The 22,421-nt window shown below is 38.3% G+C and overlaps 5 protein-coding genes across 8 annotated transcripts; 2 read left to right on the top strand and 3 right to left on the bottom strand.

Annotated features, from left to right (window-relative positions):
• Nucleotides 1-1,148: 1,148 nt before the first annotated feature.
• On the bottom strand, nucleotides 1,149-2,433 carry nrn1lb (neuritin 1-like b). Its single transcript, XM_020941560.1, has 3 exons — nucleotides 2,379-2,433; nucleotides 1,666-1,813; nucleotides 1,149-1,452 (listed from the first exon to the last, which is right to left on the bottom strand). Exons 1-3 carry the CDS (start codon nucleotides 2,431-2,433, stop codon nucleotides 1,149-1,151), a joined length of 507 nt encoding a protein of 168 aa, XP_020797219.1.
• A 1,403-nt stretch (nucleotides 2,434-3,836) lies between these two features.
• On the bottom strand, nucleotides 3,837-6,252 carry thap11 (THAP domain containing 11). Of its 2 annotated transcripts, none has more exons than XM_055154255.1 (2): nucleotides 6,126-6,252; nucleotides 3,837-5,540 (listed from the first exon to the last, which is right to left on the bottom strand). In XM_055154255.1, exon 2 carries the CDS (start codon nucleotides 5,519-5,521, stop codon nucleotides 4,661-4,663), a length of 861 nt encoding a protein of 286 aa, XP_055010230.1. In that variant the 5' UTR covers nucleotides 5,522-5,540; nucleotides 6,126-6,252; the 3' UTR covers nucleotides 3,837-4,660. The 2 variants fall into 2 exon arrangements, with proteins under 2 accessions (XP_055010230.1, XP_020797324.2); XM_020941665.2 differs by lacking the exon at nucleotides 6,126-6,252 and adding an exon at nucleotides 5,747-6,032.
• On the top strand, nucleotides 6,209-11,283 carry gfod2 (glucose-fructose oxidoreductase domain containing 2). 3 transcript variants are annotated; one of them, XM_020941411.2, is made up of 3 exons: nucleotides 6,209-6,340; nucleotides 7,075-7,412; nucleotides 9,271-11,283. In XM_020941411.2, the coding sequence occupies exons 2-3, from the start codon at nucleotides 7,160-7,162 to the stop codon at nucleotides 10,170-10,172; spliced, it is 1,155 nt and encodes a 384-aa protein (XP_020797070.1). In that variant the 5' UTR covers nucleotides 6,209-6,340; nucleotides 7,075-7,159; the 3' UTR covers nucleotides 10,173-11,283. The 3 variants fall into 3 exon arrangements, with proteins under 3 accessions (XP_020797070.1, XP_055010228.1, XP_055010229.1); XM_055154253.1 differs by lacking the exon at nucleotides 6,209-6,340 and adding an exon at nucleotides 6,501-6,619; XM_055154254.1 differs by lacking the exon at nucleotides 6,209-6,340 and adding an exon at nucleotides 6,649-6,746.
• Nucleotides 11,284-11,630: 347 nt separating this feature from the next.
• Nucleotides 11,631-16,464, top strand: cog4 (component of oligomeric golgi complex 4). Its single transcript, XM_020941409.2, is given in 20 exon segments — nucleotides 11,631-11,831; nucleotides 12,167-12,249; nucleotides 12,342-12,456; nucleotides 12,584-12,758; nucleotides 12,836-12,856; nucleotides 12,859-13,028; nucleotides 13,134-13,239; nucleotides 13,323-13,480; nucleotides 13,548-13,606; nucleotides 13,677-13,801; nucleotides 13,945-14,063; nucleotides 14,178-14,344; nucleotides 14,430-14,595; nucleotides 14,700-14,762; nucleotides 14,836-14,949; nucleotides 15,057-15,149; nucleotides 15,221-15,304; nucleotides 15,387-15,488; nucleotides 15,570-15,698; nucleotides 15,788-16,464. Coding segments are annotated over 20 exon segments (2,319 nt in total). The 5' UTR covers nucleotides 11,631-11,696; the 3' UTR covers nucleotides 15,923-16,464.
• An 11-nt stretch (nucleotides 16,465-16,475) lies between these two features.
• Nucleotides 16,476-21,936, bottom strand: gnao1b (guanine nucleotide binding protein (G protein), alpha activating activity polypeptide O, b). The gene is made up of 8 exons (XM_020941675.2): nucleotides 21,560-21,936; nucleotides 21,383-21,425; nucleotides 19,180-19,321; nucleotides 18,928-19,088; nucleotides 18,707-18,835; nucleotides 18,490-18,619; nucleotides 18,185-18,338; nucleotides 16,476-18,114 (listed from the first exon to the last, which is right to left on the bottom strand). The coding sequence occupies exons 1-8, from the start codon at nucleotides 21,675-21,677 to the stop codon at nucleotides 17,930-17,932; spliced, it is 1,062 nt and encodes a 353-aa protein (XP_020797334.2). The 5' UTR covers nucleotides 21,678-21,936; the 3' UTR covers nucleotides 16,476-17,929.
• Nucleotides 21,937-22,421: the final 485 nt, after the last annotated feature.

Genomic DNA, 22,421 nt, shown 5'->3' with positions numbered 1-22,421 from the left:
TTTTATCAACCATCTGCAGGGAACTGTGAAGTTCTTGGGCATGTAAAATATTAAGGGAAAGCTGTAACACACTCACTTTCAGTGAAATCAACCATTCTGGGGTGATTTATGTAGATGCAATTTGAAATCTGATATTCCTCTGTGCTTGTTATGACTTACAGTATAATTAGATCTCAGCCATTTGTCTGTACTCCAAAGGGTTTAGAAACAGTTTCAGTTTGGATTGTGGGTTCTTTTCATCAGGTATTTGTGGAAAGATCTTTTATAGTATAAACTTCAGTTCAGTACAGTAGAAAAGTTTGCATTTATCAGACTATAAGATTTTTTGCAATTTTGCAGATTGTAATGCCACCAAATAATTGCAAAAGTAAGTGTTTTACAACATCTGGATCATGTATGTCTGTGTGTGTGCACGCGCGTGTGTTTGTGTGTGTGTGTGTGTGGCAGTTTTAAATGAATATGTGGGACAATCAGAGATTAGAGTGAGAGCAAGGTGTTGTGGGGACATGAAGCTTATCTGACTGACTGAAAACAGCACATCCAAACTTGACCAAAAAAAAATTCAGCTGAAACTAATAATAAGTTACAGTTCAGTGTAGATGTGAGGAACATCAGCCTACATCGTGTCAACAAGGAATCAATAAACAATGCTATAGATATGAAACTACTTTTTATTCTACTGCTGAAGGAATCATAGAATGCGCTGTATTTTTTCACAAATATAAAACTATTTAAAAAGTACCAATAGTTTTTAAGTAACATGAACTATATTATGTAATATATGTGTGCTTGTTATACAATAGGCCTATACAGTTTTTGAATAATAAATCATTGCCATGTTGCAAGTACACACTGCATATCTGAACATTTTTTTAAAAAAAGGGACATTTAATTAGTTCTTGAGCATACTTTTCATCTTGCCCAAGTGCATGCATGTCAGCTTGAAGGCTTCATAGAGTTTATATTTTCAACATGTCCTTGTTGAAGTATTAGACCACTGACTGTTCTGTTCCAAGTCCTCGTTCATCTGACTCGAGGTTCATATTCAACTGGTATTTAGGACTGTAGTATTCAGTCCACCATGGCCAGTTTGAAGAATGTCACTGTTGATCACTGTTTCTTTGTGTGTTGAAGCAAAAATGTAGCAGCTATACATAGAGAAAGATAAGCATTGTGCTGCAGACTGGAAGAAACAGCGAGCTAAAAGTGGGGTCATCTTTGTAAGTCTTCCCTTTGAGTGTCTCTTGGTTAGTCTGTTCTGACGTGGGGGGACTCTGGGCTGCAGGCACAGTAGTGGGGCTGATGGTGGTCCGGCTAGCACACATCTCATAGAGGTTTCCTGAAAACTCTGTCTTCCTTGACTCCTTTCTTAAAGACTCCCACACTGCTGCTGCCTCTCCAGGACATCCAGCCAGTGCAGCATTTGCACAGTCATGAAACTCATTCCAGGACCTTTGAAGGTAAAGTTTATTGTTGATGTTAAGATTCTATAACTAACTACTACTGCATGGCAAAGTTTTCACTTCAAGTAGTTACACACAAGGTGCCTTATAGGTAATTTAATATCTAAGACAATAATAATAAATTTTTCAAAAATGTTTTTAAAATAATTATTAGTATTAGCAAAATAATAATATAGTTATTAGTGTGATTGTTTGCACATACCTGCAAATTGCATCAATGTCTTGTGTATTCTGGTCGGGTTGATTTTCCACCAAACTGTCTCCTAGTTTTAATAAACATTGCGCAAAGCTCTTGTAGATTGAGCCACAGGAAGGGGGAATTGCAGCTCCCAAAGTCAAGGGGACTAAACCTGTTAAGAAGATAGGAGTAAGTTACAGTATTTTTATGTAATGCTTTTTGAGAAGAATTATATGTGTAGAACTGACATGAAAAAAAAAAGCATCAAACTGCACTAGATCTGCCATTCCTCTGGGAAAGCTTTATGCATGATTTCGGAGCTGAGCTGTAGAGATTTACTCCCTTCTCACCAGATGAGTATTAGTGAGGCCAGGTGCTCTTGAACTATAACGTTACCCTTTTTGTTGGCACACAAAAATATGCTATATAAAACCGATGTATTATTATTATAACGATTTGATATAATATGAATATTATAAATGTGTCAAATGATCTGTTCATTTCTGCATGTAGATTAATTTGTAATTTTATGTTTTTGGTGAATTAGTACAATATTACAAAATTATGTGCAGTTGTACTTTATTTTTAATGTTATTAATTTATTATCACACACAGACAAACCCAAAACACCTAAAAAGAAATTCCTAAGAACTGTATTGATAATTAAAAGACTAATTTTATCTTGCAGTACATTCATCTCAGTCATACAATTGTAATAAGAGTAGAAAAATCCTTACAGAGAAATGATGCCAAATTCAGCAGCATCTTTGAGGTGATATGTTGAGTCCTCATCTTTTGACTCTGCAGTGTCCTCCACGATGAATCCCCCTTCTGAACTGGAAGGCCTAGAAATAACCACTACAATTTGAAAATCCAGAATGTGAGTTTTTCCTCATTAGTGCTAAAAATGGCCTGGGTGCAAAAGTGCACCATTGCCAAGCACTGTCCAGCTGGATTAACAGAGAAAAACTGCTCTGATGCTGCATGTGTACATGCATGTGTGTGTTGGGGGGGCTGTGTGCAACAGACCAATGACAGCATCACAGGAGTACACTGGATTAGAGTGTTCTCATTTCCGGTGTATTTACAACATTTGAAATAGAAATCAATTATTGTTATTGTGTATTGCACAATACTTAAATTGGTAATATATTCATATTGATATTAATGGTCACTAATTAAATTGAAATGTGTTACATTTATGGCAATATAATTTGTTTACTGACAGATGGGTAATGTCCCAGTGGGAGCTTGTTTGGGGGTGGCCTTTGAGAATAGTTACACTCATACTGATGTTGAAATAATATGCCTTTACACCGAGCTTGTACAAATAGTTCAGACTTGAGCATCTGTCTTACAATATCTCTTGTGTTTTTCTGAGCCTCCAAATCTCTTGCTTTGTCCACCAGATGGCTCACACTCTGTGCATTAATGTATGTCCCACATCCCATATACAGACACAAGAAAAACCTATTGTTAATCTGCAGCTTAAAGCAGCCATTAACTAGAAAATAATCTGTCTAAAACATGTGAAACAATAGTATCAAAGAAAATGTGACTTTCTCAAGGAGTGTTCAAATGTTTATAAAATAATACAATACACTATAATAAATGTTTATTTTGGCCTCTCTTTAAAGACTCTTTAAGTATTTGAGGAAAAATCAGTTTTTGCTGTGATTTGAAAATGAGCTCTATTGGTCAGGGTGTTTTTCTTTCTACAATGCAAAATTAAAGGTTCTGATTTCAAACAGTTTTACACCATCCATTGTTTTGTATACATTGTGATTATTCTCAAAGGATGAGACAACAGTACATTAGTTGTTGTAGAAGTTCAAAAAAGGGTGGTGGTTATAGGTTTGATTGACAGCTCTGGATTATAGTATTATGTAACTCTGTTGGGAGACAAAAAATCCAGATGAGATTAGATCTGCTCAATGCCTTTCATTCATTTATCCCTTTCGCTTGACCCAATATTATCTAGTGATAACATGCATGGTGCATTAAAAAACATGCCAAGAGTTTGCACATTTTACTAGTAAAATTCACATATTTAATTGAAAATCTATTTAATTTAATTGAAAATCAGCGAAGTCAAACAGACATTGGAAAGCTTTGTTTACCGTGGTTTTAAGAACACTGCCACCCCCAGGGGAAATTTAGAGCTACAATAGGTTTTGATATATTATATCAACGTCTCATGGCAAAAATGTAAATTTATTCAATTATGACTCAATAGAACAAGCTTCAAAGGCTTCAAATGTTATATATAATACAATATACAATAAAACGTAATGAGAATGGTATCACAATTGTGAAAATACTTCGTCAATTAAACCATTTTAGAATAGTTATTGCGTTGTTGACTTCGGCCTAAATAGTTGAACCATGGATGTGGAAACTACAGTATTGCTAAAAATTAACATAACTAATGAGCTCCATCTCCAGATATTACACCACACACACTGACAAAATAAAGGGTATTATTCATTTCTGATTTCCAGAACAAACAATTCTTTTAATTTTCTAAAACTGAAAACAGCATTTCACAAAGCCATAAACAAAACAACAATTCATATCATGTTTTAATAGATGTAATTTTTGAAGGGAAATTTGAAAGCTGTCCGTTCGGCTGTGCACTCAAGTAATTTTTTCTACATCCCTTATGTTAACATATTCATATGACCAATCTGAAAAACTTTTAAAAATCTAAATGTATGCATGTTGTTTTTAATTTTGATATATGTACTTCCATTTTATATCTTTGTGTTCAATTTCTCAGATGGTAGATTTTTGTACTTTCAAAATCAATTAGATGTGCTCTGATATTTAACACCATGACACTGAAAACCAACGCTACACTTAGCCCCTTTAATAATAAAAACACTGCTCACATTTTGATACAAAATAGGGCTGTCTATGACTTAAAAAAAAATCACTGGTCTCATTTTAATGAGTTTTTGTTACTCTCCATCTCCAGGCATTCAAACACACACTAATTTAGATGTAGAGACATAGAGCGTCAGACTTTCTTCCGGGCATTGGAGCTGTTTACAACTGTGGGGTTACCAAGGCCAATGAGGAGCCTGTCCCTCTCTCGGACCTCCTCCTGTAATTTTGCTTCTGTTACCCGCAGCTGTCGGATAGTCGCTTTCATCTCTTTCATCTTGACCTCCATCAGTGCGATGATGTCCCGTTGCTCGTTCAGTTTACGCAGCAACTCTGAGGATGTAGTCCCCGTGGTCAGTGAATAAGAGTGGTCCAGTGGGCTGCTGGTCACACTCACATACTGTATTGTAGGTTGGGCATCTACTGCCCTCGTGTCTGTCTTTGATTCATCGATGGTTGTATCGTCTTCTACGGGTGCTGTGTAACAAGTCCCTTCAGTTTGAGCGGGAAGTCTCGCTGTGCCTAAATACTCGCCGTTTTGACCAATCTGAACAACAGTGATCTCATCGTTGTTGGCCTCACCACCAACAGTTCCCTCTGTTCCTTCTGGTACACTCAAATTACTAATAATAATCCCGGAGGTGGCCGCTGGGGCGGGAGTGGGCACAGGAGCTGGCACAGGAGCTGGCGCAGGGGCAGACACCTTCTTTCCTCTTCCCCGCCTGTTCCTCCGCTCATTCACGCCTCTCAAGGGAAATAACGACGGGACTCGTATTGTGTAGGTTTTTCTCCCGCCTGCAAAGTGTACACTGCACACCCGGTGTCCTGTGGTGGGCTGAAAAGTACTGAAACACCCGCTGACCCCTGCTCTGGAGATGTTCCTCAGCCACTGCTCTCTGAGCGCGGCGTCTTTCGGAAACGTGTAGAAGCGCAGCTCCCGGTCTCGATGTGAATTGTTGTAGCAGCCAGGCACACAGCAGGTGAACCCGGGCATATTTACTTCCACCCCAAGTCTGAAAATATAAGTATTGTGTAGAGTTTAAACAATTGTTCACAGTTGTTTGTTAACTATACATCTGTATCAACCTTAGCGGCCTACAAGCAAACTACACGTCCCACAAAACTAACGGCTTCCAGTTTATATTCTACGAATCGTAGAGAAATTTCCCTCTATTAACTGGACTTATCACAAAGCATAGATATGATCTGCACTACATACGAGGTGTGAATCTGTATTTTCGCTGGGAAAAGTCTGGTTTTGTTGTCCTCGCTGCACCGTCCTTCTCTTGGAACTAAAAATCCCACAATCCTTTGCGAGTCCTTATCCAAAGATTTGTTAGGTAGCTCCCCCTTCTGGTGAAACCAAACTGGCCAAACCAAGGAACTTTGGGTCCAATCCATGGATCTAATAGAATGTACAGTCTGTGGGTCAAACGCAGGGATCTATCCATGAAGTCATCATTAATGAACACAAAGCTACTAAAAACGTTGGCTTAATAACTCTAAAATGAACAATTTAAAAGAAAGAGCACAGCAAAATTTTACTATACCCGGAAGTGTTCTGGGTAAATATGATGAATATTAATTTCACATTTTACCTGAAAACTAAGTAGTAAACTAATTAACTGCTCCTGTACAATAGTTTTACAGTGAGGGTAGTATAAGACACTGATCAATATTTTAATCGGTTTAAACTGGTAGTCCCCCTGAGTGTAGCTGAGCCGGGCTGAACGCATCTGTCCAGTCCCCGCTGGAGTTACCATAGGCAACAGCGGGCAGCGCCTCTGGAGTAAAGACCAGCGCTGTGGATGAGGTAGGTAGCTAACATAACGCGTTGTGTTGCTATAAAAATACTGTGCTAATGTTATAATACCCCCTGGATATCTCTGGAGAACTTACTTATTTACAATTTACAATTGAATATTCGTGTCTCTAGTTCCGGGTGTTATCCTGCTAATGTTAGCTGACGGAAATGCTAGTTAGCTAAATAAGTCTAGTAACCTCATTGAGTTCCACTGTCGCCCTGTCATTGATGTAAACGCCGCTTTAGTCAAATTGCTTTTTCTTCATTTTGAAAATTAAGGTTATTGTGGTAAGAGAAAGTTTACTTTTATGAGGACGAACTGATCTACACAACACAAAGCTAGCTCTGTCAAGTCTCCAAACCAGCTTTGGTGACAATGTCGAGCTTGTTTTCTAGCAAGTGTTTTTTCTCCCAGGTTCGTCAATAGGTGCCTTTGGTATATCTATGCCACATTTTTAAGAACACAGCTGTTTTAGCTACACGTAGTCTTGTATCAATCGTTGAAGTAGTTTTTTAATATATGATATTAATTTATATGATGACTTACAAACTATAATATATTAAGAATACATTATGTCCTGTATCTCTTCTAGATATTTTTAGAATTTATGTTCAGGTAAGTGATAAACAACAGTGTCTTATCAGACAGGAGAAGCTCAAATTTAGTTCAGTGTGTTTATCTTTATTTTAGGCTGTGTTATAAATTCTCTATTACTAATTGTACAACCATTTGTTTTGTGCAGGTTTCATTCAGAATATCCAGAGAAGTGCCAATTTGCTCGATATGGGACAAAGATGATCAGCATTGTGCTTCCCTAAAGTGCCGCTATGCTACCAGGTGTTGGAGTTTTTGGCACTGGGACCACAGCCAGAGTGCTTGTCCCATTGTTGAAATCTGAGGGGTTTGAGGTCCATGCTCTCTGGGGACGAAGTGAAGAGGAAGCAAGCTGCTTAGCAAAAGAGCTCGACATTCCATTTCACACAAGTCGATCTGATGATGTTTTGCTGCATCAAGAGGTTGACCTGGTTTGTATCTCTATTCCACCGTCAATGACGAGGCAGATTGCCGTCAAAGCGCTAGGTAAGAGGTTAAAAAATATCTTCTCTTTTCTGGTCATAATTTTAATTTAATTTTTGTTTGTTTGAACACCGCAATAAATATATTTAACAGAAACACAATATACAATCTGTACATCCTGATTAATTTTTAAATGCAACAGGATTCCAGCATGATGACTTCAGTTTCCTGTTTTAGTCTGCAACTTCCTGAGAATGTCTCTGCTAAACTCTGATGTCTATCACGCATAGACTGTATATATAAATGGACATAGCAAACACGCTAGCCTCCCCGTTCCAAATAGGAAGTTCGCCTGCGGGCGCTTCCAGCTCCTTCTGACCTTGGCTCCCATTGACTTACACTGGAATATTGTGGCCCCTCTCTCTGTAATTGCTATGGTGAGCCTTGTCATTTTGGTCTTACAATGTTCACATTAACCTACGCTACATGATCTTGGCATTTTTATTTTGTTGTCTCTATATTCATAATATAGAGCAGGGGTGTCAAACTCATTTTGGTCCGGGGGCCGTATCCAACCTACTTTGATCCTAAAGGGGCCGAATCAGAAAACTCATATAAACCCCAAAAATAACAATAAGTTCAAATATTTGTGCAGAGAAACACAAATCTATTACAGAAATCTTTTTTAATTGATGAACTCTTTCTTATTATAATATTATAAAATTATGAACAACCTGAAACTTTAAGAAAAATTCAATTTCAACACAATAGTTTAACATGAACTTGTATGCAAACAGGAATAAGTCAATTTTTCTTGGAAAATCCTGCACTCGTCTCCACTTTTCTCATTTTTGACATTTTTCTGATGAGGGTGTCACGGTCAACAGTCAAAACGATCGTCCTTTAAGAGCGTTTGGAAAGAGACAAGTCTTCATTTGTGCTGCTCTGGTGGGAGGGGCCACGTACAGAGACACTGGAGATGCTGCTCTGCTCAACACCACAGAAAATTACCAATATTTTATTATTTTATTATTTATTTATTTATTTCAGTCACAGGTATATTTTGACATTAATTCATAAACAGTCATATTTAACATATACAGACCGAAAAGGTGCAGGCTGAAGCTTAAGCTTATTATGGCTACCCTTTATTCCTTTGTCAGAGCGTCATCTTGACACCAGTTCATCTTCAAAAATACAGCAGGATAATAGAAAATATAATAAAAATATTTTAGTAGAAAATCACCCAAGGGCCACATTAAAGGTCTTGGAGGGCCGGATCTGGCCCCCGGGCCTTATGTTTGACACCTGTGATATAGAGCCTGGCTCCAAATTCCCTCTAACCGTTAGCATTGCAAGATTCATTTAAGCCGAACTATGCGCTATGAGTGACGTCACACTCGCTTTGTCTACTTATTTATACAGTCTATGGTATCACCCATTTGAAATTTTCTTGACTCTGTTTATAAATTAGATTTACATGCCGGTCGTGTAGTGGTTTGAGATATGTTTTTTGTTTCCACTTCAGCATTGTGACTTCACCTCCTGGCCATGCTGTTTGCTGAAGATCTCTACCCTCTCTCTCTCCCCATTTTACCACCTCCTCCTACAATACTCTATAGTAAAGCATTAAAGCATTCAGGCCAGAAAATCTTAGAAACAAAAACATTTTTTAGATTTAACTCTTTGTAAACACAACATTCTTTTGTGATTGGGAGAGTTAGTGGCCCCTGGCCTGAACACTATTGTTAATTTCATGATACAACTCTGAATATTCCCTCCTTAGGAATCTTTGTCTCATTTAATAAAGTGATTGCTGTTCAATGTGTAGAAAAGTCATTGGGCTGTGTGTATTTTCTTTGAATACTGTGGCAGCAGCTACTTTATTTTACATGTATTTGAATGTGTTTTGTTCATGCAGGTATTGGAAAAAATGTGGTCTGTGAGAAAGCTGCAACTGCTGTGGACTCATTCAAGATGGTGGCTGCTGCCCGGTATTATCCTCAGCTACTCAGCATAATGGGAAATTCACTGCGTTTCCTCCCAACATTTGTAGCAATGCAAAAGTTGCTGGTGGAGGGATATGTGGGAGAGCTGCAGGTGTGTGACATCCGAGTATATGGACCCAGCCTCTTGGATGAGTCATATGGCTGGACATGTGAGGAGCTAATGGGAGGAGGTGGTCTACACACCATTGGGTCAACAATAATTGATCTTGTAAGTTTTTTAACTGGGGCCAGAGCCCATCGTGTGCACGGTCTTCTGAGGACTTTTGTTCAACAGAACAGTTGTATTAGAGGTATTCGTAGAGTCACTAGCGATGACTTTTGCTTTTTCCAAATGTTGATGAGTGGAAAAGGGTCCAGCTCAAGTGGAGTATGTTGCACTGTAACATTAAATTTTAATATGCCAGGGTCATTTGTACATGAGGTCATGGTAGTGGGATCAGCTGGGAGGTTAATTGCAAGAGGAACAGAGCTTTATGGTCAGCGAAATGGAAGTAAAAATGAAGAGCTTTTGCTTGGAGACAATGGCTGGAATGGGCCAGAGGTGAAAGTGATGTCCCTGCCTCAGATCCAGGGGTTGAGCTCAATGGTGAAGGCCCTAAGACAGTCCTTTCAGGCCCATGAGGAGCGCAGGTCTTGGGCTCGTGGACCTATGGCCATAGCACCAACATTTGAGGATGGGCTGTATGTGCAGACAGTGGTGGAAGCAATAAAGCGGTCGAGCACCAGTGGTGAATGGGAGTGTGTAGAGATCATGAGGGAAGAGCCAGACCCCAACCACAACCTGTGTGAAGCTCTGCAGAGAAATAAGATGTAGATTACTACTTCAGCGTCTATTACACTGGCCTTGGCCTAGAATGTAGTTTTGGTTTAAATCAGCTGCTTAGCAAAGGTAGTTTACACATGAATACTTTATACTTTTTTATTATAAAGCTTTACACATTGGAGCCAGTATACTATCAATTACCTGATAGTATGTAGGCATACACTACATATTTGTAACAAGCCTCAATTCTAAATTTAACAAACCTTAAAGAAAGTAATTTGCATTGCTTTTTAACGATTTTAAAATCAAACATTTTCACAGTCAGTTTGATGTTATGTGAGGACTGCGGTCATACAATTAACTTATCTGATGTCAAATAACTTCTCAACAAATCAAAAAAAAAAAAAAAAATAGATAACTGGTTTTACTTGCCTTTGTATCAACATGGTGAAAAATCTGCTGACAGTTCCAAGGGTTTTTCAGATAAGCTGAGGAAAAGAAAAAGGAGTAAAGAGCTAATTTACATATCATTTTATTTGGCTCCTTTGGGTTTACCTGGGCTGTGATCTTTTTTTTTTTAAATGTATACATTTAGTGAGCACGTTGGTAATTCCATTATGTTTTCAAATTCTATGTTTTTTTTTTTTTTTTTTGTAATTTATATTTTGTGTTATTTATGTTTTCTAAGCTATTTTATTGAGTAAACCTTGAGAGAAAAGTACAACCACTGGATTGTACCTGCCAATGTGTTCTAATGTGCTCACATCAAAATTAAGCAGTTTGCCCTATTTCTGGATGGATGGTTCTGGATCTGTGTTGCTTCTCCAGTTTGAACATGCACACTTACCTCATTCACAGTAGTGCTTTACAAAACCTTGATAATAGCATAACATTAAACTTCTGCAGGGTGCTTGTATATCTATCTTGAAAGTAAATCTAACTCATACTGTACATTTGTTTGCACTGATGCACATTTTAATAAAAGTGCAGCACGAACAGCTCACTGCTAAATATGTGTATTTATTTGTCATGGTGAACAGAAAGTTTTATTAATTTGATGCAAGCTTGAGCAAGTGGTGCTATTTTTCTTGTATTGTAATTGAAATTAAAGCTTTTGTTGTATTATGTAAACATTATTTTTAATAAATTCACTTGACTAGTATTGGTATGTCACTGTTAGTTATAAATGTTTTTTGTTTTTTCTATTAGACTAAATTGTGATATATTATTTATAAACTGATTGATTATGATATTAAAAGTTATTCTGCTCCACATCTTAGTCTATGCACCACATACAAGACATTTTTCCCACTTTGCTTCCTTTTAAATATTTTGCATAGATTGTTGACAAAGATTTATAATTTATAGTTAATAGTATAATTTGCATAGCCATATTATTTATCAAAGGCACATTGAAACAGTGTTGGTTATGATCATGTGGCCCAATGAATATTGCCCACAGAAATGTTTTGCAATTTCAAATACTATATATAGGCGTCTGAAAGCCTGGAAGTCAAATTCCAGGGGAAAATGGCAGTGACGTGTCCAGTGTGCGGTGCTTCACTGAGGTGAAAGATGGCCGACAGCAGCTCGGTAGCCGTAAAAAGATGCGGCTCCGGCTCAGTTTCGTCCGTCAGCATGGACACAATATCAGCTCTGACAGAATTGGAGGATTTAGAAAACGTTTACCAACAGCTTTGTTCTGAAGAGGTTCGTGAAAAGGTCTTGATGATAAATTCGCAGCGTTGCACTTCCGGGAGACTGCTGCTGCGGTCCTTCAGCTTCAAGTGAACCAGAGAAACAAGCTCAAAGCGTTCAATGATGATTTGACTGTTAACTTGTGGAAACGAAATTATAACGATTAGAATAAGGCGTATCCGATGTAAAATGGTGTAAATTATTGGCACAGAAAAAGAGAAGGACAACTCAGTAGAAATGCCTTTATTGCATCCAGTTCCTGTTTGTTCAGTTCACGGTTTATGCTCTTATGTTATTATCACATGTTTAATTTGCCTACACATATGTGCGTTTGTTTTCTGATACAGAAAGAAGTGGAAGCTGAACTGAACAGATTGGTTGCACAGGAAAGCACCATCCACACAAAGATGCTGGCTTTGCAGAGAATGGGGTTACCTTACCAATATACTTTATATTTAATTGTAATTTATAAGTTTTACTTGTTGGATACAGTGAATTATAATAATGTCCCTTTCTGTCTAGGCCTAAACTCCAGCTAATTGAGGGAGATGCCAGTCAACTGTCAGGCATGATAACTTTTACCTGCAGCTTGGCTGAAACTGTCAGCCGCAAAGTGAGACAACTTGATCTGGCAAAAGTGTGTTTATTATTTTATATTTTGAACCATAATGCTTGCAATTAATCATAAAGCTTCAGATTACCTAAATACATTGTAGAAGTAGAATCAATTCCTTTTTCTTTAATCAACTTGTATTTTTTTTTAGACACGGTTGTATAATGTTATCCAGCGAGCTGATGATATCCTGGATCTGAAGTTTTGTACAGATGGTGTTCAAACAGCCCTCCGCAATGAAGATTATGAACAGGCTGCAGCTCACATTCACAGATATCTTTCTCTAGACCAGTCCGTAATCGAACTGAGTCGACAAGGAGAAGAAAGTATGAAGCTCTCACTCATAGTGTATTCATAATGTTTACATGTTGTTATATTAATTTCTCAAATTGCATTTGCTCAGGTAGTTCAGTGGATGCCAGTCTGGTTTGCTCCAAGAGGCAGAACAAAAACTGAAAGTCATTGTTTCTGAAAAACTGGATGAAGCTGTTGCTGCTGTCAATCTAGCACAGGTGGAAAGATTCTTCAAAATCTTCCCTCTATTAGGCCTCCATCAACAGGGTCTTGCACGGTTCGGACAATATCTCTGCACCCAGGTTTGTAGAAAAATTAACATTTGAACTTTGAGAATTGCATTACAATTGTAACAACTAATGATGCACTGAAATTGAATATTAACTGTAACTCTTCATACCCTACAGCTTGCTGCTAAAGCTGAAGAAAACCTCATTTTAGCTACAGGAGGAGATGTGGCTGACAAGAGGGCACCACTTATATTTGCTGACACACTGACTCTTTTGCTTGAAGGTAAAACAAAAATTTTAAAATGTATATATTTCTAGTCACAGAGGATAGTGAAGAGGAAAATGAGATTTTTGTTTTTTTTACAGGCATTGCACGTGTAATTGAGACTCACCAGCCAATAGTGGAAACCTATTATGGACCAGGTCATCTCTATACCTTGATAAGACACCTACAAGAGGAGTGTGATAAACAGGCTCAGAAAATTGTTGACAAATTTATTCAACAGAGAGGATATCACAATAAGGTATGAATTAGATCTTATTCTTAATTTTAAGTATTATTACTTACATATTCTTTCAATTTGGTTATAGTTCCAGATTGTCCAAAACAGCATGTTGAAGACACTTCCAGGTGAAAGGACTGAGCCCAGGTTTGTAAAACAGCTTTCTGCTCTCATACAGTAACTGTGTCAAGAAAATAAAATTTTTGGACATTATCAGGGAGCTGGATCCGGTTCTCACAGAAGTAACAATTATGAACGCCAGGGCTGAGCTCTATCTAAGGTTTTTACGGCGTCGGATTCTGGCAGACTTTGAAGTTGGAGATATACAGAGCATCACAAAGGGTATAATGATTACTTTATTTATAGTTCTTATTCATACAGCTAATGTAATATAGCTTGAAACATAATGGTTCTAGTTCTATTTTACCATTCTATTTCATTTGGTATGTGATGTGTATTATTTTTTTGTTTTCTTATTTTTTCAGAGCATCAGCAGAATGTCGAAAAGCTCCTTAAACATTGTCAACTGAGTAGAACAATGCAAGAGTTAATTGGCTATTACATACCAATGGAGGAGTACTACATGAGGGAATCTGTAAACAAGGTTGTTTTTTTGGGGTTTTTTTTTGGTTAAAGAACCATGTTATTTTCAGTATGGGTTACAGAAATTAAAAAATGTATGATTTTATTTTGTCAATACAATTGCCTCACTCTACAGGCTGTTACGATGGATACATATGAAAAAGGCCAGCTAACATCTAGCATGGTGGATGACTGTTTTTACATTGTGAAAAAGTGCATTAGTAGGGCACTGTCCAGCTCAAGTATTGACTGCTTGTGCGCCATGATCAACCATGCTAACTCAGTGTTGGAGTCAGACTTCAGGTGCTACACATACAAGCTGCATTTAGGCTACTGTATTAGTGAATGTTTGTGTTTTTTAATTAGCGTCTGTAATATTTTTTAACAGGGAAGTACTATATAATAAGTTGCGACAAGGTTTTCCAGCGACTACCCTTCAGGACATCCAACGTGGTGTCAGTAGTGCTGTCAGTCTGATGCAAAGCAGCTTACAACAGGGAAAGTTCAATACTCTGGGCATAGAGAGCACTGAAAATGCGAAGACTGCATTTTTGGTAAGAAATGCTACAAATAGGTGACTTCTAACAAAATCAAGCATGTCCATGATTTCTGTGAACTGGCTCTGTTCACATCTGTTGTTTTTTCTATTTTGTCTCAGGTAACTTTGAATAATGTTGAGGTGTGTAGTGAGAATATATCTACTTTAAAAAGAACCCTTGAGGTAATTTTGGTGAGGTGGGTATTTGAGTTATTTTTTCCTCACTGTAATCCTACATCTTTATTTCTCCTTGCAGAATGACTGTGCCAAGTTGTTTACTCAGGGAACCAGCTCTGTTGAACAAGCCAAAATTGAAAGTTGTTTGTCAGACCTTGTCAACACTTCCACCAAGTTTAAAGATCTTTTACAGGTGGTTAAATGTGTTGTTTAAAATATATTTAATCACCTTCTCCAACAAGTCTCTAAATGTATTTTAGAAAATAAAGACATTAGTTAACATAATTTTTCTCTTTACAGGAGGGTCTGACAGAGCTGAACACAACTGCTATAAAACCTCAAGTTAAACCGTGGATTAGCAGTTTTTTATCAATTTCACACAATATTGAAGAGGTAATAATTACAGCAATATGTCAAAAAAAAAGGTGTACAGTAGAAGCTAAAATTTTAAAATGTTGCCATAGGAAGAGTTTAATGATTATGAGGCCAATGATCCCTGGGTGCAGCAACTTATTGTCAACTTGGAACAGCTTATGTGTGAGTTTAAGGTATTTAAATTCTATTTGCAATTAAAGTTATTTAGATTATATATTTATGGTATATGATCTTAATATATACCTCTACTACCAGATGGCCCTCTCTCCTGTTATCTATGACACCCTGACCAGCCTAATGACCAGCTTAATATCTATTGAACTGGAGAAGACTGTCCTCAAATGTTCATTTAGTCGGGTAAGACATGTTGTCTTTCCACAAGATGGCAGCAGAAACCTTATACTGCAGATCATCCAACATACTTGGCCTGTGTTGTAGCTTGGAGGGTTGCAGTTTGACAAAGAGCTTCGGTCTCTTGTGGCCTACCTTACAACTGTGACTACCTGGACCATCAGGGATAAGTTTGCTCGCCTTACTCAGATGGCCACTATTCTCAACTTGGAGCGGGTAAATTTTACTTTTAAACAACAAATCAAAATTGAGAACAAAGCTATATGATCAATGTATATTTGGTCATTTCAAATCCTGTCAATTAGGTAACTGAGATCTTGGACTACTGGGGTCCCAACTCCGGCCCTCTTACATGGAGACTGACCCCGGCTGAGGTACGACAGGTCTTGGCTCTTCGGATAGACTTCAGAAGTGAAGACATCAAGAGGCTGCGCTTGTAACTGATAAACTAAGGCCACCACAAATCTGAAGATTCACTATGAAGGAAATGTTTCAGAATGGAAGTGTAATGAACTGTGCAGATGTGTGTGAATGCATTTGTATTTTCAGTCTCTGCATATGTTGTTACCAGGGTCAATAATTACTTTTGTATAAACATGTTTAATTAAGATGGGATAGATCTCTAATTTTGCCACTCTGTGAATAACAGTCTTTCAACCTGTAACTGGCATTGAGAAATGAGGACACTTTGGCACTAAGGAGTAGAGCTGTGTGGCTGTCAGTGAAACGGCGCAGTAATGAACTTCATTCCCATTAAACTGACAGAAACAGGTCAGACAGCTGATCCAGCAGAGTCATTCAATATACGAATAGCTCCTTGTCTGTGACGATGGAACACTTTTAACCTAATAAACTGAGAGCTGCGGTGCAATGCTGCTGATCCCTGCCTTCCACTGGGTATTATGAAGTGCAATCTTAATTTTTTCTAACTATGAATGCAAAGCTGTCAATACAATGATGCATTAAACATGGTTCACTTTCATCATTCTAGCTTAGTTTCTCTGTTTAACCCTTCTGTATTTCTGTTCACCCACTTACAAGTTCTTCAGACAACACTGGACATGGAAAGACTTGCAGTCTAATAGAAAGCCCACAATGTAATTTGAAATCAGGAGCACAGATGTAATAAGGAAAAGTGTGGCTTTAATGTAAACACAACATTCGATTGGCTCAGCACAAACATTCCACATGAGAGCAACCAATAAACTACTGAAAAGGATGGGATGCAGCACACAAAAAACATTCACAGTAAAAAAAAAAAATCTGGTATAGTAATCATAATAGTAATATCGTATATACAGTTTGGTGCTTTTAAGGTGGTGAGGAAGAATGTAGACCAAGATGTAAAAGGGAAGAGAATATGAAAAAGGATCAAAGATGAACAGCTGGGTGCACAGATGAAAATGGAGAGCTGTACCTTTCTCTGCAGCCAGAGAAATGTTACACATGGGTAGGTCCCTGTTTACTCATGAGGGGCAAGTCCCCTGACAGAGGCTGCCTCAAATAATATTGTTCTCCTGGTGCAGTCATCTATTTCTAAACAGACTTACATAGGGATAAGTGTAAAGCACCACAAAGAGAACAAAATGCCAAAGAGGGGGGTGCTTTGAACCCTTTGAATTATATATAGTTACAGGTATACCCTAGATTTTTATGACATGAAATAAATAAGTGGCACAAGATTTTAGGAGGTAAGAGGAGGCATGTAGGGCATGAGGCATAAATAAATAATTCAATACAATAAAGTAAAAATGTTAAAATATAACATGATGATCATATGAATTTCAGTTGGGTATGGTTTATGTTCCCAATCTGTTCTCAGATGGCCGGCACCATTATATATCTTTAAGATAGTGGCTGACATTTACCTCATGCTACAGGAGGTCAATGGTCAGATACAACTTTTGAACAGAAGAATATTCTTTTTCATAGTTTTTCTTTTTTTTTTTTTTTTAATATAAGAGAAAAAGTGATATGGGCCTGCAGACTAACCAGTTGTGTGGGTTTGAAGGAAGAGTAATTTTGTGCCATGTCAAAGTTTTTCTTTCCCAATCGTCACCCGGAATGCAGCCTCTGTTTTGATAAAGCCTCTATGTTCAAACACAGCACCAGGATCTAAACCCAAATTACCTTCTTGTACAAGACATTGCACACTCCAATAATTGCATTATATTTTTCTAATAAGAATGGATATAACCCTGGTGCTGCAGTTTCTACCTGAACAGATGTTGACAGTCATTAACACAAACATAACGGATAACAAAAACATTCAGCTAAAACATTTTTCATTGTAATGAAGACAACAGAAAGGAGAAAAATAATAGCAGTTATCCAGGGCGGTGTCTGACGGCAGCTCTTTGGGCCCATTTGGACGTGTAGACTTATATATTCATGTGTGTTATTAACTCCTCATACTCTCCATGACAGCCTCTGTGCTTGTTCAGGCCTCAATACAAGCCACATCCTCTAAGGTTATTTGCAATAATGATGTCAGTGACGGCATCAAACACTACCTGGATGTTCCCTGTATCTGTGGCACAGGTCAGGTGGCAATAGATCTCCTTGTTGGGAGACCGGTTTTTACTCTCAAACTGAACCTGTATATATGCTGTAGCATCATCAGTATTAGCACCTGCAAAAAGACAAACAAATCAACCCCCTAAGTCATTGCAAGTTTAAACACAAGCAAAGACTTTGCTCACCTGTGTATTCTGGAAAGCAGATAGTGAGAGGGGATTTCTTAATCTTCTCAGCAAACAGATCTTTTTTGTTAAGGAAGAGGATGATGGAGGTGTCGATGAAGAACTTATTGTTGCAGATAGAGTCGAAGAGCATAAGCGATTCATGCATGCGATTCTTGAAAAAGCACAAATAATTATGAAGTACGATGTTAGCTAGTTACACAAATTCGTTTTGTCCTCCTGGGTGTTACAAAGATTATCTATATTGTAGAGACTGATATGTGTTTCTGTAAGGAACACACAAACATTTATTTTATCAAACTTACTGTTGTCTCATCTTCATGAAGCACCTGGTCATAGCCACTCAAAGCCACACAGAAGATAATGGCTGTCACATCTTCAAAGCAGTGGATCCACTTCTTTCTTTCTGACCTTTGACCTCCCACATCAAACAGCCTTGAGGATGCAAATCTTAAACTTAAAAAAATGTACGTAGAAGAAGCAAAAGTATTTAACAAGCATACTCCCTTTTATAAAGTCTACCTGAAATGGAGGTTTTTGAAGGTGAAGTGGGTTTCCACAATACCAGTGGTCTTCACCCTGGTTCTCAGGATGTCTTGCTCTGTGGGCTGATAGTCTGCTGCTCCAATTCGGTCTAAACTATCCAGATAACTAAACAACAAGACAGGAGAGTACAGATTGGTACCATTATCATAAAGCTTTAAGGTTATGAGTTATGGATCATTTACTTGTAATTCACTCACTATTTGGCTGAATCATTGAGCTGGTATTCACGAGCACGATTAAAGCACTCTTGTGTTCCAGCATCTGCCCATACACGCTTCATGGCAGTCAGCAGCTCTGCTGAGTACGGTTCTGTGTCCTCCATACGACTGACTACATCACACACCAACTTTGCATCAGCCTGACGATTTCAGAAAGAATACATGACAAGGTTTATGTTTTAATTAGTGGGTTAAAGTTATAGATTTTGTTTAATATGGAACACAACCAACTTTTCTGTCTTTGTCACCAAACTCAATGCCCAATGAGTCCATGGCTCGAAGGATGGCGGCCAAGCTCTGAATGGTGTTGCTGTAGACCACTGGCTTATACTGCTTCACATCATCCCCTGAAAAGCCATCTTCATGGATAATCCTGCAAACGCACATTTCATGTATTAGCACAAAGGCAAGAGTGCGTTGAGAGAATGCACTGACACATCACCATATGTTTTTCAACTTTCTTATTTTGGGCTCATATTTTTCTTACAATGTACAAGACTGCACAAGATTACATGATTTGTATTAAATCCTTTGACAGGAAGAAAATTGACAGAGATTGATCTGTTTGTAGCTGAACAGAGCACTGTAATGTGATATTTGAGACATTTATAATTTATGACTTTCAGTGTCAGTGAATAAGTCACTGCAAATCAATCACAGCTCATACTACATTTTCCAATAAAACAGCGGCATTGTGAACCAGTGAACCCTGCCTCACTCAAGGGTTTATGTACAATAAATATAAAAGCTTTTCCATTTATCAAATCATTCCTGGTTATAGCACAGAGGATTCCCACTGTGTCGACAGATGCGAGCCATACCTTGCTTAATCCAAACATCATATCATGTAAAATGAAATTATGAAATGCAGGATTAACATTTTAAATGCATATCAAAATGCACATCCTTTTACACAGTAGCCAACCTCTGTAAAGATAGTCCTTTAGATTTATGTTAAGTAGCTCAATTGTTTTAATTGATTGAAAATAGAATATAAGCCCTAATCCAAGTGACTAAATAGCCTGAATATCCTTACACGTAAAATGAAAGGATATTTAGACTCAAACCTAATAGCATACACTTAAGATCTATAGACTATAGATCTAACCTTAACAGGTTATTTCAAAAATCTAAGGGATAGTTTGTTTAGGTTTAGTTTATTTATAGTTGAATTAACCCTACTGCTCACTTTACTACTACTGTTTATTTTATATTTATAAATATATTTTTACAGATATCAGGTCCTGTAGGTATAGTCAAGCTGTTTCACTAGGCCCAACTATACACAACCCACTGAAATCAGTTGGCCTACTGGATAAATCACAGCAGCTGTGTGACTGGCAGTGAGACACAGGGGCTAAAACGTGTTTGTAAACAGTGCATGCATGGTCCACCGCGGGGTCAACGCAGAACAAAGAGGTGAGGGAGAGAGGACACTGCATTACCAGGTAGGAGGACGATCAGAAGCAGAACGCAACATGCCAATTAATACTGGGGTAACAAAAAGGACAACATATTTATGATACAATTAACACCAGGGTCTATTCAAACTGAACAGTCTGGAAACTTTGCTAAGAGGGTTATAGACAACTACTGTGATTTAAAACATCAAAGAGTGATTTGGCTTAGATAGTGGGAAGGTTTAGATGCGGTTTTAGATGCCATATTTCTCCGCAAATCCGCTTTATAGGCAAAGTACTGTCGGCGATATCGGGCACTTAAAGCCATTAAGATTAAAAGGAGGTATTCACTAATGGAGCAGTAGTGACCTCTGTAATTCATGCACGAACAGAGGACAACACCCACGTAGAGTCAGTCACTACTGGCATACTGTTCCTGTGTAGTCAAGTGAAACCCTCGTTAGCTACATTTCAGCAACGGCCAGTGAACAGCGCCCTGGGACACACCGCTGAGGCCTATTAGCTGCACAGTCTACATGGGCCGATCGTAATTAAATTCATCGGTAATTGTAGAGCGCTAGTGTCATGTTAAAGTCAGGAAAACTACATGTGGATATTGATTCGGAATAACTATTTATACTGTAAGTGGAAGTTGACATCTCTAAAGGCTGATAGTGAGTACTGTTGCTATGGCAGCAGCCAATTTAAGTTAGCCCCATAGAAAGCTTCCTTTATTTTGTCATTTAAATTACGTTTCCATGGCAACCGGATGTCCCGTTAGTCCGTTTGTTATGATGAGACATGCATTTTGTATTTAGATTATTGCATGATCTAAAATAAATCAGATCTGTCGATAAGGACATTGTAAAGGCGACTACAGGAGGTGCTCAAGTCACCGGCACTCCTCTGGGGCGACGGCCTCTTGAAACATGGCGGCTCAACCTGCCTTCGCTCAGATAACAAGGGGAGGGGATCGGGCCTTTTGCTTCTCAGACGACAAATCTGGTTAAAAGCATAGTAGAAATCACACTTACTTCATCTGTTTGACAATGGTACTTTTGCCGGATTCTCCACCGCCTGTAAAAAATGAAGATAGCCGGTGTTGAGAGAAATCAGTACCATGGAGAGCACCTCCGCCCCATCCATCCCCACTATCGGGAGCAGGAAGCCGCAGCAGCAGCCCTATGGCCCAAAAACGACCCGATTCTTACCGAGTAGTAGCAATTTCACATCCTTAGCAGCGACCAGTCCATCTTCTTTGAGATTTTTTTCGATGGCTTTGCTCCTATCCAGAGCAGCGCGCTCCTCGGCGCTCAGTGTACATCCCATGTTTCAAGGCGAATGAGCAATATCCTCCCTGGTCCGCCCTGTCCCTCGCCGACTCTCAATCACTGCGTTGACTCCTTCGCGCTCCCTCCGCCGATGTTCGCTACAGCATTAGGCCCAGAATGAGGGCAAACAATGGCGTTTTTTCCGTGAATATATGCCTCCGTCCCCTCTATCGGCTTCGAGGGGGTTGTTAGGGGTAGGTTGTCCGCTGCTAAAGCTTGATGGTAGGGGTTATTTGATGGGGAGGGGGTGTCTTTAAGGGCGGAGCTGGCCGCAAGAGGAAGAGGAGGAGATAACGCAGGCAATCTGACTTACGTCAGGATAGCTGTGGTTTAATCACGTCCTATGAAAGAATATTGTGTATACACACACACACACACACACACACACATATATATATATATATATATATATATATATATATATATATATATATATATATATAGCTGTTTAAAAAGTAAGTGCAGTCCCCTTGTTTAATATTACTATTACCATTACACGGGTGTCGTCACGGAAAATAATTGGCTATGATCTCAAATAGTCTAACCTTAAATTGTCAGTGCGAGTGGGGTTTTAAGGTAACATTAACTTGTTAAAACAAATTCATAAACCAAAATATTTGTTGTTCTAATGCACTGTATAGGATTTTTTTTTTTTTTTTGACCAAATTGATAGAACTGACTCAGTTCTTTAGTTTGTAGTGTTTTGCCACATACTGCAGGCCTACACTTTCAATTAAGATAT

This window comes from Boleophthalmus pectinirostris, unplaced genomic scaffold (assembly GCF_026225935.1).
Source record: "Boleophthalmus pectinirostris isolate CB_2022bp ecotype Guang Dong unplaced genomic scaffold, ASM2622593v1 HiC_scaffold_19, whole genome shotgun sequence".
Lineage (NCBI taxonomy): Eukaryota > Metazoa > Chordata > Actinopteri > Gobiiformes > Gobiidae > Boleophthalmus > Boleophthalmus pectinirostris.
This window is presented reverse-complemented; position numbering and strand designations above follow the sequence as displayed.

Bases quoted from the DNA above. Each gene is read 5' to 3' on its own strand.
- gnao1b (XM_020941675.2), bottom strand. From the start codon at position 21,677: ATGGGATGTACACTGAGCGCCGAGGAGCGCGCTGCTCTGGATAGGAGC. The intron at 21,426-21,559 runs GTAAGAATCGGG...CATTTTTTACAG, and splicing joins TGTGAAATTGCTACTACTCG to GCGGTGGAGAATCCGGCAAA. The intron at 18,339-18,489 runs GTAAGTTTGATA...TGCTTTTTCAAG, and splicing joins TTCATGAAGATGAGACAACA to AATCGCATGCATGAATCGCT.
- gfod2 (XM_020941411.2), top strand. From the start codon at position 7,160: ATGCTACCAGGTGTTGGAGTTTTTGGCACTGGGACCACAGCCAGAGTG. The intron at 7,413-9,270 runs GTAAGAGGTTAA...TTGTTCATGCAG, and splicing joins GATTGCCGTCAAAGCGCTAG to GTATTGGAAAAAATGTGGTC.
- nrn1lb (XM_020941560.1), bottom strand. From the start codon at position 2,433: ATGAGGACTCAACATATCACCTCAAAGATGCTGCTGAATTTGGCATCA. The intron at 1,814-2,378 runs GTAAGGATTTTT...TCTTCTTAACAG, and splicing joins GAATTTGGCATCATTTCTCT to GTTTAGTCCCCTTGACTTTG. The intron at 1,453-1,665 runs GTATGTGCAAAC...TTACCTTCAAAG, and splicing joins GACATTGATGCAATTTGCAG to GTCCTGGAATGAGTTTCATG.
- thap11 (XM_020941665.2), bottom strand. From the start codon at position 5,928: ATGGATTGGACCCAAAGTTCCTTGGTTTGGCCAGTTTGGTTTCACCAG. The intron at 5,541-5,746 runs GTATGTAGTGCA...TTATATTTTCAG, and splicing joins AAAATACAGATTCACACCTC to ACTTGGGGTGGAAGTAAATA.